The 18,108-nt window shown below is 43.4% G+C and overlaps 1 protein-coding gene across 1 annotated transcript in view; it reads left to right on the top strand.

The window, feature by feature from the left end:
* The window catches only part of LOC122556951 (sialic acid-binding Ig-like lectin 13), a 74,906-nt gene that overhangs the window by 32,657 nt on the left and 24,141 nt on the right, over nucleotides 1-18,108 (top strand). The window contains exon 6 of the mRNA XM_087995063.1: nucleotides 16,864-17,145. Coding sequence (XP_087851189.1) covers nucleotides 16,864-17,145 — 282 coding nt within the window. The remainder of the gene's footprint in view (nucleotides 1-16,863; nucleotides 17,146-18,108) is intronic.

The following is an 18,108-nucleotide window of genomic DNA, read 5'->3' as shown; positions in this document are numbered from 1 at the left end:
CATAGGATTACCCTCTTTTCCCTTGGAAGGAATTAAGATCTCATGGATTGAGACTGCACATATAAGATAAATTCCGTTATGAAGCCATTGAGGTAAGGTAGCTCTCAAGGGTTGCCTTGTGGGAGACAGTGGTTGGATCTACTCAGTATTTACAGCACTCTGTTTTACTTCCAATTTGCAGGAGTAATTTGCTGTTTTTTCTCATCATCTTCTGAAACTTATTTTTACAGATAATTGCAGGGAAGTAAATGAAGGTGGGGTTAGTTCTGAAATATGCTGAAAAGTGCATTTTTGGTTGGAGCTGTTAGAAATCAGCAACATCCTTGGCCAGCAATAGGTCTTCTTTAACCTTCTGTCCTACGTCACTGTCCGTGTGAGGGATGATTGAATACAAGAGCAGGGTCTGCCTGAGCAGCAAGGCTGAGGGTTAAGGATGCAGGCAAGTTGCAAAGGAGAAGTGAAGGTTCATTCAGCGGGCACTAATATGGAAAATGGAAGATAAAATGGGGAAATGCAAACTTCTCCACTTTGGAAGGAAAAAGTAAAAAGAAACAGAATACTTTTAACATTGTGAGAGTTCAGGAAATGTCACTCAGAGGGAAGTGGGTGCTCTCACATGAGAATCACTGAATGTTCGAGGAGAAAGTGAGGACTGTAGATGCTGGAGATCAGAGCTGAAAATGTGTCACTGGAAAAGAGCAGCAGGTCAGGCAGCATCCAAGGAGCAGGAGAATCGATGTTTCGGGCATGAGCCCTTCTTCCTGAGAGGTTTCTCACTGCATCTTACTGAGTTCACCTTCTGTGGTACCTATCCTGCTCTCATGGCACATCTTCTTCACGTTTCCATTCCCATCTTACTGCGCATCGATCACCAATCACCTTGACACTCATGTGATAGCCACCAAAAGACCAGCATGCTTTGCACCAGTGCCACCTTTCACCAGATGAACTTTGACAGTCTGGCATTGTGCTTCACCGATAACATAATGGCACAGCATAACCACACTGCTCCTGCCATGTGACTAGAATGGCTGACTTTGTCTTCACATTCAACCACATCTCTCACCCGATTCACAGCTTAATGGCCAGGTCACACTGTTTACCTCTCTGTATGCTGCAATATCCTTCCTAAATACCCTCTCTAAGTCATCGTGATGCTGTCCCCATTTCCCCTTGTATACCTGCGTTTGTCATTCAGCAGTAGGGGAACACCACATATAGGTGAGCAATTGGGAAATTCCAGCTTTCATTGGCTACCAGCAAAAGGGAATACAACTAACAAACACACACACACACACACACACATACACACACACACACTCACGGACATACACGCACACGCACGCGCGCGCACGCACACACACACACACCACAGTCTACTCATACACTCACACATACGCGCACACACACACACCACAGTCTACTCATACACTCACACACACACAAACATACACATGCAGACATAGATACACACACACGCACAGACACATACATACACAAATGTGCACACACACACACATACACATGCACATGCACACTCTCGCTGATGCTGGCTGCAAATCCCTGCACAATGCTGACCAAATACTGGCATTGTGACCAACGCTGATTTTATATTCCGTGGTCATCTGCTACGTACAGCTCTCATCAGATGGGTGTCAGTCAGGGTCTGTCTGGCTTGTAGTGCTCAACTCAGCTGTGTTTGTTGTAGACATCATCAGCTTCCTCTTCCCCAACGTCCTCACTTTCCTCTTTCCAAAACTGTTTCCTTCTCCACAACCTCCCCGCCCCATGATCTATCACAGTGCCCCATTACCCGCTCCAATTGTGCAGAGGGCAATTTGCCAGGACAATGCAATGCTGTCTGTGCAGACTGTACTGGAGGATGGCCCACCCCAGACTGGGCCAAGCCACAGGACTAGAGCCCCATCACCTGCTCCACCACACTGCCTGGTGGAAACATTGGCAGCATTGTTTCGGTGCTCTGCATCTGACAGGGGGTTCCACAATGCTCACAATGGCTAGGCCTTGTCCCCCAGTAACCAGCCTTGTAAGGCACCCAGACCCTCAAACGCAGTAGGTATAGAGAATGCCCCAGAGTGTTGGGGTCATGCCAGCTTCTTGGGTAGAGGGGGCATATTTAGGAAGTAATCTCAGCTCACCTGACACCTTCCTGTTGGTGAATTCTATTGCATTGTGACACAGCTCTCTCAGCCCTATGTGTGTATACAGTCGATGGTACCCTGCCCCTGGGGATGTCGGCTATATTCCTGAATCTTATACGGCCCGGGACTGCAGCACTGACCCTGTCACAGGGGAACAAATTGAACCGGTGTGACCCTGAACAGAGTCCCATCGGTCACTGTCCTGCTGCACCTGTGGGAATACGACTGAGAGATCCCACACAGCTCACCCATCCCACAATGGAAGGAACCAGTCACAGGGAGTGTCAGAGTAACAGTGACCTACCCAGGCACAGGGAGAGGCTGTCTTCCCTCCCCCTGCAGCCCTCAGGATCCACTCTAGCATCCGGCAGAGTTCCATCCCAGTGCCCTGGGACACACGGAGCCTATGTTGAGACTATACTCCAGGAAGGAGAGCTAGGATGGGAAGCCTCTGGTCCTCCTGTAACCCCCACATATCCAGAGGAGCTCTGCAGGTATCACCTTTGTGTGAGACCTCCTGAAACTCCAGTATGGCTCGTTGCTGATCCTGGGTTACATAGGCCCGAGTCCGACTGTATTCACCTTAAACTTTAGCACAAAGTTCAACCTCATAATTAAATAGTCAAGGAAGCAAATAAAAACTCAGGGTAAACTTGTAACTAGTTTCAAGACTGACATCAAGAAATTCTATAAATATAGGAAAAGGAAGAAAGAGCCACAGTGAACTTGTGTCACTTAGAGAATAAGGCTGGGGAAATAATAATGGAGAACCAGGTGTTGTGGGCCTGACCAGATCCCCTCAAAATATTTTAAGAACATAGTGTAGATTATAACTTCTTCTTTGTTACAACACAGCAGTGGACCCTTCTGCTAATTAAACCAAACACTCAGAAAAGCTCACCTCGCCTCATAATCTGTTTCAGTATGAGTGGCAGAGAACGCCCCAAATTCCACTACTTAAAGAAAAATATCAATTTTATTCTTTAACTCTAAAAGTGAACGTTAAAAACAACTATTTACAACTCTAAGCCTTTCTCTTTAAGGTCTGTTATCTACCTCCAATTCTGTAACAATATACTGATCCAGTAAACGCCCCTATTAAAATTACATCAACGTAATTTTCCAAACCAAACATCAGCTGTCAGCATTGGTGTCTGTCCTCTTTTAGCTGAAGATTTCCCTGGGTCGTCATACAGCCATAGATATGTACAGCACGGAAACAGACCCTTCAGTCTAATTTGTTCATGCCAGCCAGATATCCCAACCTGCCAGCACCCGGCCCATATCCCTCCAAACCTTCCTATTCAGATACCCATCTAGATGCCTTTTAAATGTTGCATTTGTTCTGGCCACCACCATTTCCTCTGGCAGCTTATTCCGTACACATACCACCGTCTGAGTGAAAAGGTTTCCTCTTAAGTCTCTTCTAGATCTTTCCCCTCTCACCCTAAACCTATGCCAGTCCTGGACTCCCCCACCCCTGGGAAAAGACTTGTCCTATCCATGCCCCTCATGTCTTCGGTTCTTTGCTGCAAAGATGTTTCAAATGAAAAAGGTACCTTTGATAGTGTTTTGAATGGCAGTCTCCCTCTCTAGGTGGAAGATTGTTGCTCTCTGGCTAACTTTATTTATACCCCAATCATTAGATTGTCTCAATGGTTCAATGATGTCGAAACAGTAAAATTCAACTTTGATTGGGTTTCAGTACCCTGGACCATAATTTAAACGGATTGGTTAAACTTGAACTGTTGTGAACATAGCAGCCAAATGTTACATATTTTCAATTGTCCAGTACACTCTGAGACTGCTAGTCAGTCACATGACAGGTGCCTGCAAACTCTCACTGCGAACAATTTCAACTCTCAGTTAAAGATACAATATGCACCTTCAACTTCATAACCTCTTATTTTTAAAGGCAAATGTAAAGTGTCTGTTCCAGATGCAAAATGACTGGTCACACTACTGATGTTAAGCAAAACATTGTAGTTAAAATACAAGCAAGGAATTTAAAGTTCCGTCTAGTGGAAACTTAACAGAATAATAGATACAGTGCCAATTACTAATAGACTGTTCCAACATTGTAATGTCATATCAACACACCCCTTGGCAAAAACGTAAATTCAGCAAGATTCTCACATGCAGTTCACCTATCCACGAGGAAAAACATTAAGAGAGAATTCAGAGAGAATAACAGCCAGGACAGATTCGCTGAAGGGTCTGTTGAGATGCCAATAGCTTCTGATACCAATGAAAACAACAAAACCCAGAAATCCTGATCTGTCAGTGCCAGCCACACCCATTCAGGCTGCATTAAAAAATAGCCCAAGGACTCCCAAGCTGTTTACTCAAGTGATCTTCAGTAGATAGATCAGAATCTCTGCCTCACAACTTCTCTTCAAAATAAAACAAGACAAAATAACTTCTTAAAGTGACCGTACTGTAGAACAGGCAATGTAGCAAAGATGAATTAGTACTCTCCATCAGTCTTCACAGTAGAAGATACTAATAGTATTCAAAATTACTAAATAATCAAGGAGAGGAGGAGAAATAGAAACAATAATTATCGCAAGAGATAAACTAATGGGGGCTAAAGACAAATAAGTCCACTGATCCTGATCGGTTGCATCCCAGGATATTAAAGGACATAGCTGCAGAGATAGTAGATATTCCAGGAGTAACCCACCAGGAATCCTTAGATTCTGGGACAGTCCCAGAAGATTGAAATACTATCATTGCATCACCTTTATCTAATAAAGGAAGGAGACAAGGAACAGGTAATTAATGGCTAGTTAATTTAACATGAGTTATTGGGAAAATGTTAGAGTCTGTCATAAAGGATGCAATAGCAGATCATTTCAAAATGCATAATATGATCAAGCAGAGTCAGGATTGGCTCATGAAGGGGAAATCATGACTGATGAATTTACCAGAATGCTTTGAGGAGGTAACAAGTAGGATAGATACAAGGGAAAGGATCATTATTATATATTTGGATCTCCAGTTGTTTGATAAGATACCACACATTGGGCTACTTAATAGGAGCCCATGGTGTTGGGGTTAGTAGATTACCATGGATAGAGGATTGGTTAACTCATAGAAGACAGAGAGTTGGAACAAGGAGGGCATTGTCAAAATGTCAACCTGAAACTGGTGGTGTGCCATGGTGTGTCATTTACAACAACATATATCAATGAATTGGAGGAAAAAGTGAATGTACTGAAGCCAAGTTTGTAGATGACACAATAATAGATGGGAAGGCAGGTGGTGAGGATGACACAAAGAGTGAGCGGGTAAAAACTGGGCAGCTCCAGGCCAGAGGGATTTGGGAGTCCTGCTCCATGAATCACAAAAAGCTAACATCCAAGCTCCACAGAAAGTAGGGAGGGCAAATGGAATGTTGGTCTTCATTTCAAAGGAAATGGAGTATAAATGTAGAGAGGTTTGGCTAAATTATACAAAACATTAGTCAAACCATAACTGGATACTCTGAATCAATTTGGCCCCTTCTTTAAGGTAAGACATAAGGCAATCCAGAAAAGGTTCACTCAGCTGATACTGGGTCTGGAGGGACTGCCCTATGAAGAAAGCTTGAATAGGTTGGGCCTGTACGGGAATTGGAATATAGAAGCAAGAGAGGTGACCTGATAAACATACAAGGTTTTAATTTAGTCATTCACAGGATGTGGGTGTCAACCACTAGGCACAGCATTTATTACCCATCTGTAATGTCCTGAGGGGCAGTTAAGAGTCAACCACATTCCTGTGGGTCTGGAGTCACATGTAGGCCAGACCAGATTTCCTTTACTGAAGGACATGAGTGAAATAGATGGGTTTTTCTGACAGTAAACAATGGTTTCATGGGCATCATTAGACTCTTGATTCAGAATTAAAACAAAATTAAATTCAAACTCCGCCTTAGCAGAATTTGAACCTAATTGCCCAAAGCATTATCTGGGTCTCTGGATAAATTGCCTTGCAATGATACCACTAGACCATCACATCCAGCTCAGAGTCCGAACAGGGGAGTTGCAGAGAGACTGTTACCCCTTGTGGCAGAGTCTAGGACCAGAAGGCGTAATCTCAGAATAAGGGGTTGTACATTTAAGACAAAGATGAGGGGGAATGTCTTCTCTCATAGGATAGTAAATGTGTGGAGTTCTTTCCCACAGAGGGCTGTGAAAACTGTTTTATTAAATATATTCAAGGCTGAGGTTGACAGATTTTTAATCACTGAAGGATAAAGGGTTATGGTGAAAAAGGCAAGAGAATGAGTTGAAGATGACCAGATCAGCGTTGATCTCACTGAATGGTAGAGCAGACTCGATGGGCTGAATGGCCTACTCCTGCTGCTGTGTATTCTGGTCTTCGGAGCCTAAGCCTGTTTGTGAGCAGGACACTGTCAGCAGGCTTGGGATTACTCAGCTTAAAGATCATGGAATGACAGCCCGAGTCGCATAAACCAACAGAGCTCAGAATAAAACAAGGTCCCTCCGGCCCCATTACAAAAGCATTGGACACCATTGGTCGCAGTGAGACAATAGGAGTTACTGAGGCCACATAGCTGGCATGGGTGTTACATCATTGTAAATAACATGCTGCATTTGTAAGCTTATGTTCACTTGCACTGTTTGAAATCCTACTGTCTATAATCTTCAGACAGTTGAACCTGGTTAGCTCAGACTTATATACAAGTTGAGAAGTCTCTTCAGACCTCCAACAGAAAGTACAGTGGCCAAATGTGGCTCATCTTCCACAAGCAACTGATCCCTTGACTGCAGATAGCTCAGATGTCAGGGATCCTGAGGTTGAGACTGCAACCAAGGAACTTGCAACTTAATGTGGACAAAGTTAAAACTTACACAACACCAGGTTATAGTCCAACTGGTTTATTTGGAAGTACTAGCTTTCGGAGCACTGCTCCTTCATCAGGTACCTAGTGGGGCAGGTATATAGGACACAGGATTTATAGCAAAAGATCAAAGTGTCATACAACTAATGTGATGTAGTAGATAAAACTAGATTGCTGTTAGGTCTTTAATCACTTAGAACGAGGGTGCAGGTTTCAGTTTATTAATATGAAAATTCCAGAATTTCCTTCACGTCATATTCCCAAGATGACTTAAGGTTGTATCAGTGGATAAAAATGATGACGTCTCAACTCAGATAATACATTAAAGGTGTAAGGTTATAGTCTGTCTGTATCCCAACCTGGAGTCACACTGATTTCATTTCCAAAGTAGGAATTTATAAAATGTCACGTGGATTGACTGCCTGCAGATTGTGTACTTTTTGAACAAAATAGAATGTATCTGCAAATACAATTCTGCAAATGCAAATTCACCCCATGGACTTACATGTGTGTGTGTAAGAGTGTGTGTATGTGTGGGAGTCAGTGTGAGTGTGTGTGTATATTTGTGCATGTGAGATTGTGTGTTTGCATGTGGTGGTGTGTTAGAGAGAAAGAGAGAGAGTGTGTGTGTGTGTGTGTGAGAGTGTATAGTGTGGTGGAGAACACTGGCATTAAACATGGTGCACACGAAATATGTTCAGGTCTGGCCTGCCCACGTCATTCAGCCATTGCATCCTCGTGAGGGAGAGGGTGGAATCAGTGCTGATTCGTCTTCACCTTCAGAAAATTGCTGATGACCCCCCCATTTAATTTGTATCCAGGACATCTCCCATCATTGGCTTCACTTCTGAAGGGCATGGAATGTCACAATGATGTGGGAAACTCTGCCTGGGTTATACCGTTAGGTCCCAGGTACACTGTGCAGTCAGCAAAACCTCATCTTCAAGATGCCTACTACCTGTTCCACTGCCTGAGCAGCATTGTATCTGTTTTCTGCAGCAGTCTGACTGCTTCTTAAAGATACCATCAGCCATGTTTACAGGGGGGACCATTGTCACTGAGTAGCTGTCCATTTATGTTGTAGGTACAGTTCCTTGTTGCAGTTGCAGCAGGTAATTAAGAAAGCAAATGGAATATTGTCCTTCACTGCTATAAGGATGGAGCTTAAAAACAGAGAGGTTATTCTGCAGCTGTATAGGGTGCTCGTGAGGCCGTACTTGGAGTACACTGAATAGATTTGGTCTCCTTACTTGAGAAAGGATGTACTGGAACTGGAGGGGGTGCAGAGGACGTTTACTAGAATTGATTCTGGAGTTGAGGGGGTTGGCTGATGAGAAGAGATTGAGTAGACTGGGATCATATTCATTGGAATTTAGAAAAATGAGGTGTGATTTTATAGAAACACATAAAATGGTGAAGAGAATCAATAAGATAGAAGTAGGGAGGTTATTTCCACTGGCAGGTAAAACTAGAACGAGGGGGCATAGCCTCAAATACCAAGGGGGAGCAGACTGAGGACTGAGTTGAGGAGGGACTTCTTCACCCAAAGGGCTGTGAATCTGTGGCATTCCCTGCCCAGTGAAGCAGTTGAGGAAACCTCATTGAATGTTTTAAGGCAAAGATAGATAGATATTTGTAGCGTAAAGGAAGTAAGGGTTATGGTGAGGGGATGGCTAAGTGGAGCTGAGGCCATGAAAAGATTAGCCATGATCTTACTGAATGGCGGAGGCAGGTTCGAAAGGGCTACACCTGCTCCAATTCCTTATGTTCTGTGTTCTTGTGGCTCGCAAACTTGGGTGGAAGCAAGATCCTGTGCGTTGTCCATTGTGTAAAAACTACAGCCGCTCCCAGGCACAGATTCAGCATTGATGGTCACAAATCACTTGCACATTTATTGAGTGGAAGGCTTTTCTGTTTATAAACTGTGTAGGTTGTTGATGGAGCAACATTACTACCCAATCCTTCAGAGCACAAGTCCTCCACCAGCAGAGTGCAAAGTTCAGTGAAGGTGGGATGGGGCAGCCTTAATGTCTGATGTATTATGTTTCAGACAGTGATAGACCATGGAGCTCATCATTTGATTTTTTTTGGCACTTCTCCTGTGTGGCAGCTCTTGGATGTTGTGCTGGCAAAGTAGTGACAAGATTAGAGTGGTGCTGGAAAAGCACAGTATGTCAAACAGAATTAGAGGAGCAGGAAAATCAATGTTTTGGACAAAAGCCCTTCTTCAGGAATGAGCTCATTCGTTATGAAGGGTTTTTGACCAAAACATCAATTTTCGTGCTCCTCGGATAGCTGCCGGACCTGCTGTGCTTTTCCAGCGCCACTCTAATCTTGACTCTAATCTCCAGCATTTGCAGTACCCACTTTCGCTTGGCAAAGTAGTACAGAGGAACCTCAATTATCTGGCATTCGAGTAATCGAGCGAAATACTCCCTGCCTGCGTGCTTCAGATAATTGAATTCCCTCTGTGATCACTGGCTGCTTCTACATTGTCTTAAAATTAACAATGACCCCAGTGACAGTGTTTCCAGTGTGAAAGATCTGAGCAGATAATCCATCAGGAAGGTCAGAAAGATAGCTCAGTCTCATTGAAGGTGTTCCTGTGTCCTCATTTCCATCATAGTGAAGCCTCATGCCATGCCGTCACACAGTGCAATGTGGAGTAAGGAACCCTGAGTAATGCGAATGGATCTGGTTACAAAGCCGGAGTGACAATACCACATTGTGAGTGGAGTTCTGCCAGTAAGCCACCACAAAATGTACCCCACTCCTGCAACACATAAAAAACTTCTCTCCCACATTACGGCTGATGTTCTCACACGTTTACATTTCAATGTGACAAATTGGCAGCTGCAAAATACTCACTTTAAGAACTTACTATGGAATGTGGTTATGAAATGGAAACTTCATGCCACACTGTTAAGTTCCTTATTTAGTGACAATTTGGTGGGAAATGCAACACTCTATGATTGCTTAAGGCAGTAATTTCCGGTCTGCATCCTTGGAAGGCAAATGACATGTTGAGAAAGTGCAAATCGAAGGCATTACAGAATCAATGGGAGCAATGATTATTGCAATTGTCCCCAGCAAGGCCTCAAAATGAAAGATAATTGCTCCATTCTCAAAGAAAAGAATTGTAACTTATTCCATTCCTTTACCAGTTGACTCTCGACCTGACGAGGCAAGGTTTCAACTTTGTGTTAACGTGAGGGAGTCACTTGCAGAGTTTCCCTGTGACCCATGGATCACCCCCCTCTCAGTCCTCACACTCCCTTTCCTGTTCTTGTCACTGTGACACAGATGATCTTTCAAACAGCGACCCACACCGCTAATTTTTACTCGGTCTCTTTATATAACAATTGATGTGTTCACTTTAGCCCCAGAGCCCATGCCATTGGGAAGTCCTCAAGCCCTCAGTGCACATACTGCCTTTTTATGTCGAGGTCAAAAATGCTGAGATATATTTCCACAATTCCATTCCAAAGCTCCCAATTTCCTCCTCAGCCATTGTCTTTGCTTGCCCCTGATCACAGTAAGAACAGTCTCAGTTATTATGGTCCCAGTTAGTGTTAGTACTGGACAAGACAGATGCTAGAGTGAGACCTGGCTTGACAGACCATTAACAATATTGTGCCTTTTGGTAAAGGTGATTTTGTGAAACTTGAAAGGGATCAGAAAAAAGTTACAAGGATGTTGCCAGGATTGGTGTGTTTGAGCTACAGGGAGAGGCTGAATAGGCTGGAGCTGTTTTCCCTGGAGCGTCGGAGGCTGGGGGTGGCTTTATAGAGCTTTATAAAATCACGAGAGGCATAGAAAGGGTCAATACTCAAGGTCTTTTCCACAAGGTAGGAGAGACCAAAACTAGATGGCGTAGTTTTAAGGTGAGCGGGGAAACATTTAAAAGGGACCCAAGTGTCTACTTTTTCACGCAAAGGTGGCGCATGTATGGAATAAGCTGCCAGAGGAAGTGGTGGAGGCTGGTGCAATGACAACATTTAAAAGGCATCTGGATATGAACATGGTCAGGAAGGGGAAAGAGGGATATGGGCCAAATGCTGGCAAAGGGGACTAGATTGGGTTGGGATATCTGGTCGGCAGGGACGAGTTGGAGTGAAGGGTCTGTTTTCATGCTATACAACTCTATGACTACCATAGTCAGTCACTGATTATATTCATAAGAGGCTGCCAACATACTTTTACGAAAAGTGTATAAAGGTTTATTATGTGAGAGAGAAAGTAAACCTATGTTACACGTTGCCTGAACTATTGGGAGCAGTTTGAATCCACACAGCAGTAAGATGATCTTCAGCCGCAGCCTCAGAGATACTCAAAGCTCTGTGACTGGACACTCCCATCTCCAATTAAAAGCTCGTTCTTTAGTTGGCATGACAGCAATCTTGTTCCCTTTCAGCTGAGTTCTGCAATCTCTGAATGCTACTTTCTCTTCCTGAAACTTGGAAAACAAAAACTGCTACAACTGCCAATTTATTGCATAATATTAGTTTCTTTCCTTAATCTTCTTTTTCATAGCCTTCAGATCTGTATGCTTTATGAATCTGACCTCTTCTGAGCTATTTGAGGAGAAATTGAGGTCTGCAGATGCTGGAGATCAGAGCTGAAAATGTGTTGCTGGAAAAGCGCAGAAGGTCAGGTAGCATCCAGGGAACAGGAGAATCGACGTTTCGAGCATAAGCCCTTCTTCAGGAAAGATTCCTGAAACGTCCTGAAATGCCCAAAACGTCGATTCTCCTGTCCTCTGAGCTATTCCAGCGTAACTCTACCTGTCTTCAAGTAAGGGAACGAGACTTGTGCACAGAACTCAAGGTGTGGTCTCTCTAATGCCTTGAGCTATTACAGTAACTCTTCCCTACTTTTACCCTCTATCCTTTCAGCAATAAATACCAAAGTTTGCCCTCCTGATTAGCCTCAGGTGTCTGTTGAAGTGGTGAAGAGCTGAATGGTGTCTAAGTTGTCTGAAAGCAGTCATGAAGATGGGCTGAGGCTGGTGGTTTACAAATGCTGACTTGTATTGATGAGGATAGTGGCCATGGAGCATAAGGGGACAATGTTACGGAGAAGCAGTCGGCTGCTGACCAGGATCAGCACTCAGTGGGCTGTAGACACTAGGTACCCAGACAGTTCACCTGTGAGGAATTGGTGGGGTCTGGTCTCCCAATAAAGAGACGAAATGGAAATGAGATGTAAACAGGGAAGGAAATAAGTTGGCTTGAATGAGTTACAAAAGCATGAGGAAAGGGAACAAGCAATTGTCACTCAAGGGTGAGATTCTGAAGTTGCCATTTAAGGCTTGAGGGGAAAAGATCAGGAAATCTTTTCTCAACCTTGACAATCTGGTTCTTTTTCAAACCTCACTCTATTTTATCACCAAACCTACCATTGCTCTTGTCACACTGGGTGGGGGATAGTGCTGCCCTCCCTCTTGATAAGGTTAGATTAGATTCCCTACAGTGTGGAAATGGGCCCTTCAGCCCAACAAGTCCACACCGACCCTCCAAAGAGTAACCCACCCAGACCCATTTCCCTCTGATTAATGCACCTGACACTATGGGCAATTTAGCACGGCCAATTCACCCTGACCTGCATATCTTTGGACTGGGCCACATTTTAAACTTTAACCCCCCAGTCCAATATTCCTCAAGTAACAGGATTAGTTTCTATCTCCCCTATCTATTCGTGTTAATGGCATGGAATCTTCAATCGTATCACTCAGTTTGATTTTTTATATTCATTTAGAGGGTGAGGATGTCACTGACCAGGCCAACATTTATTGCCCATCCCTAATTGCCCAGAGGGCAGTTGAGAGTCAACCAAGTGATTGAAGTGAATTAAATTTTAGAGAAAGTGATGTTAATTTGCATAATCTTATCCGATAACCCTTGGAGTCCAGGTGCTATTCTGAATGCATCAGAAGTGCACTCCCTCTGAAGTCTTAATGTCATTGCCAAGGTTGTAGCAAGTCCTGCTCAGGGTATTGTGGCTTTTTTTAAAAAAAACACACAGGGCACAAGCATTGCTGGCTAGACCAGACATCAGTTAAGAGTCAACCGTATTGCTGTGGGTTTGGGGTCATATGGCTGCCAGAAGCTTCCTTCTTTCAAGGACGTTCATGACCCAGATGGGATTTTCCTGCCAATCAGCAATGGCTTGGCAGTCATCATTGGACTGGAATTTCCTAGATTATTATTAAAATCCAATCCAACCATCTGCCACAGCTAGGTTTGAACACTGGTCCTCAGAACATTACCTCAGGTCAGCAATCTAGTGTTAAAGCCTCTTCCATTGCCTCTTCTCAAATTGGTAATGCTGAAGCTTGATGTTTTTGCCTTCCAGTAATCTGGATAAGAGGGCCTTGTATTCTATGAGCCTTTTTGATTAGTTTCTGCACCACTTTGTGACAGTTTAATGATTCAAATACCCAGACCTCCAAGTCACTTTGAACCACTGTTTCTAGCTTTTTGCCATATTGGCTCAAAACATTGTCAAAACGGAAGTCCAAAGAAAAGTCACCAATTCCATCAGAGATATACCCTTATTTATTATTCATGTCAGGGTAAACATTGTCCCAAAATTTCCAACCACCCTTGCATATGGGACAGGTGTCAGAGGATTGAATGGTTGGAAATGGTTCCTCCCATTTCAGAAGGAGGACAAGTCAGTCAGGTTACAGGGATTTCTCAGAGATAATAATCCAGAAAAAAAATGATAGACTAAGAAATGAATAAATGACAATCAGCTTGGAATTTTTAATTGTAATCTTGCAATTGGGTTGAATGAGGTTGTTTATAAAATGCTGAAGAAAAGCATTGATTGGAGGAGCCGGTGTTGGACTGGGATGGACAAAGTTAAAAATCACACAACACCAGGTTATAGTCCAACAGTCCTGTTAGACTATAACCTGTTGTTGTGTGATTTTTAACTTTGATCTTGCGTGACAGAGAAAAGAGAGAGAGCTAAAATAAATTACTTTTACTGTCCTCCTTTCTGTGGCAGGAGTTGACTTTACAAACTTTATTTGCCTATTTCCTTTTCCCTTTGAAGAATTGTTTGTGGTTGGTATCCCTACAACACGGGGAGTCTAATTTAACATGGAGTCATTGAATCATAGAGCTGTCCAGCACAGAAATAGACCCTTCAGTCCAACCTGATGATTGACAGCAAACTATTGAGGGTGAAAACGATGCAAGGTTTATTTCTGCAACAAAACCCAGGGAAAGTGGTTCGCAGCACATTCACACAAACTTGCATTCAGCAAAGAAAGGAAAGAGGAAGGAAAGAAGAGTTGTTACAAATTATTTAGAGTAAAGATATCAGAACTAGTTCAACTGAGTTAGAAAGCCCAGAAAGTCAGTGATGGTCTTTCTGTCTTTTTCATTGGAGCTGAGATGTAGTTGAATTGTTGGTAAAGGAGTCATCATGGTAAACTGGAAATTAATCCACTGTGCAATTGAAACATAGTTTTCTTTTCAGAAATCAAACTTTAAGGAACACTGGGATCAAGAATTTCTATTAATTCTGGAACTGCTTACTCTTATGCCTGAAACGTTGAACCCCCTGCTCCTCGGATGCTGCCTGACCTACTGTGCTTTCCCAATGCCACACTTTTCAAATCTGCTTAATGTTTAGATGTTTCGAGCTTGACTGAGCCCCAAAATTCAAAGCTGTGTACTTAAAAGCAATTCAAGCAAACCAACACTTTCAGCCATGTGGCTGAAGCTTAATGAGGAGATACATAATCAGTGAAATGGTTTTAATGATCCCTCATGAGGAACCACTGATTTACCGAAATAGTTCTGGTGATATCTACATTAATGTAAACACTGATAGGGTTTGATGGTCCCCTTTGTTCAGAATTGACTGGGGTAGACGTCACATCTACAAGCCATTTGTGTTGGACTAGTCATACAATACAAAGTGGGTCACATTCCCTGGATGGTTAGTTCATGTTTGTTGTCGTGGTAATTGCAGGTCGGAGCTTTCCAAAAATCGTAGTCAACTGGCATCATGTGATCAGTGCCATCCATATTGTTGGCCAAGAAAGTGTGCAGTTTTAAAGAAAATTTAAGAGGATATGGTTTTAATTAAATGATTTCAGATCACTCACTGCCTGCCTCCATGGCATGACATGTGTAAAACGGATTTGGTAAAAAATTTTCAAACATGAGACCTCGATTGAAAAGATAAACAAGGGCAGAAGAACAGAAATAAAAACAGAAATTGCTGGAAAATCTCAGCAAGCCTGGCAGCATCTACGGAGAGAAATCAGAGTTAACATTTGGCTCCTCAGAACACAGATGAGCCGAAACACTGCCAACCGCAAATTCCCCTCCATTTCGCACAGCAGCCTGACGTGGCCCCACACAGTCACTTTGCAAAAATCCTTGAACTTCTTGCTTTGTAGATGAGCTCCAATTGTTGAAGAGACTCAATTGAGCCAATTAGGGATGGACAATTAATGCTGCCCTGTGACCTTTATATGCCAACAGTGGTGACTCCTTTTGTGGTGTGGTGGCAGTGTCCCTACCTCTGCATCAGGAGCCCTATGTTTAAGTCCTATCGGCTCCAGAGGTGTGTAATAGTATCTCTGATAAGGTTGATTTGGAAAATAAGCTAAATTAAAAAAAGGGGCCTTCTTGCAGTTGAGTGGGAGTGTCCCTCCCCCAGACCAAAGAGACCTGCGTTCAAGTCCCACCTGCTCCAACGCTGTGTAACAACATCACTGAATGGGTAGATTAGATAAATATATACAACAACAGTGGCATGAAGTGGTGTTTCTTAGACTGCACAGAGGTGTGCTTTTAATCTTTCATGGGATGATAGGATACCTGCTCCTTTGAAATATTTTAATGACCTCGATAAAGATAGACAGGGTTAGAGATAATCTTATTTATGGAAAAAAGCAAGAGATGTTGGAGCTGTAATCTTTAGACCAAAGCATTTTGAGATATGAGAGAAATATTCAAGATCATGAAGGATTTGGTAGAGTGAACACAAAGATTGTGTTCCCCGTGGCAGAAGGATTGGTAAATAAAAAAATACGGATTTACAGGATGGTATGGTGGCTGGGCGGCATGGTGATTGATTAGGTGGCATTGCTGCCTCACAGCACCAGGGACCCAGGTTCGATTCCTGCCTTAGTGATGGGGATCGAGTCCCACCTCGAGCGACTGTCTGTATGGAGTTTGCACATTCTCCTCATGTCTGTGCAGGTTTCCTCCGGGTGCTCCGGTTTTCTCCCACAATCCAAGATTATGCAGGTTAGGGTGAATTGGCCATGCTAAATTGCCCATAGTGGCCAGGGATGTGTGGGTTAGGTGCATTTGTCAGGGGAAAATGCAGAGAAATAGGTCTGGGTGGGCTACTCTTCAGAGGGTCGGTGTGGACTTGTTGGGTCAAATGGCCAGTTTCCACACTGTAGGGAATCTAATCTAATCTAAAAAGAGCACGAACATGCAGACACTCCCACTTACACAGCAAGTTATTATGATCTGAGATGCCTGTAGAAGCAGGTTCACCAGAAAAGGTTCAAAAAATAACTCAACAAATGTTGTAGATGAGAAAGGATTGGTAGGTTTCAATGGAATGAGCAGTGCAGTGAGATTGGTTACACAGACCCAACAGCACAGGGTTCATGGCTGTAGCTGAGCTACATCAATCTCAAATTCTATCGAACTATATGTAAGATATGATTGAACATCCTAATTCCAACATAAACAGGTAAAGGTTGACCCTCTTCCTGCGGGGATTATGAAATATGGCAGACAACATGTGACTTAGTAATGGCCAATTCTATTTGCGCTGATAAGTCCACAAATTATCTTTCACTTTCAGATGCACCCAAAAATGTAACAATCCGAGTAGATAAAGGATCAGGATTAACAATCAGAGAAGGTGATAAGCTCTCCTTGATGTGCACCAGTAACAGTAATCCTGAAGCTATGTACAGCTGGCATAAGAGGGAGGAAGAAAGCAGTGAGACAAGACTTATTAATGGCTCAAAAGGAACTCTATCCTTCCAGAGTATTACAAGCAGCGACTCTGGGTTCTACAGTTGTACAGCAGCAAATCATGTTGGAAGTAACAAGTCAAAAACTTTGGAAATTCGTGTCCAATGTGAGCAATGATGTGTTTTTTTCAAAATATTGTTTTGATTGGGTTTGTTCTGTGATTACCTCATTACCCTTGAGAGACGTTCACCCTCTCCTTTCTCAAACCTTGTCTACACTCCCCCCTCTCCACCCCCCCAACCCCCCAATTCACCTTTTCCCACCCTTCCCCATGGGCTTTGATCATTGAATCAGAAGATGAAAGAGAGAGGTGGGGGAGGGATGTAGTGATTGAAACAAGGTCAGCCGGGTGACCACACAGAATATGGGTTCCCTGATTGGGGCTGTTAACCTGGTCCAATCAGGGAGCCCTGGCTGACAGATAGAAACAGGAGTGTCAGAGGTTCTGTTCACTCTGAGAGCTGGCTCTGAGGGAGCTGGACAGTGTCAAGGACTCTCCAAGTGTAAACACGGGGTGACTTGGTGATGGGATACCGGCCTCTGTGGAGTTACTTCAGTGGCTAAAAAAAATTGATGAAGAAGATTGTTCGCAACAGTCATCTCTGAGTTGGGGTAAACATTTCTGGCATCACACTGTTATTTGGGAAGTTTGACTTGTTCAATCCTGCTCTCAAAGTATGTGAAGAGAATGTGGTTTTTATCCTGGGCAAATCACATTTGGGCAGATGCAAAACAAAGAGTAATTCTCCTGACAGTACTGCTGGTTAGTACTGCTGCCTTACCGCATCAGGGACCTGGGTTCGATTCCAACCTCGGGCGACTGTCTGTGTGAAGTTTGTACATTCTCCCTGTGTCAGTGTGGGTTTCCTCCAGGTGCTCCGGTTTCCTCCCACAATCCAAAGATGTACAGGTTAGGATAGATTGGCCATGTTAAATTTCCCGTAGTGTGAGGTGCATTAGTCAGGGGTAAATATAGGATAGTGGAATGGGTCTGGGTGTGTTATTGTTCGGAGGGTCGGTGTGGACCTGCTGGCCTGAAGGGTCTACTTCAATACTGTAGGATATCTCA

This window comes from Chiloscyllium plagiosum, unplaced genomic scaffold, assembly GCF_037043375.1.
Source record: "Chiloscyllium plagiosum isolate Xiang-an unplaced genomic scaffold, Cpla_swu_hap1 HiC_scaffold_16, whole genome shotgun sequence".
Classification (NCBI taxonomy): domain Eukaryota; kingdom Metazoa; phylum Chordata; class Chondrichthyes; order Orectolobiformes; family Hemiscylliidae; genus Chiloscyllium; species Chiloscyllium plagiosum.
The sequence above is the reverse complement of the archived record's forward strand: the minus strand, read 5'-3'. Positions and strand labels throughout refer to the sequence as shown.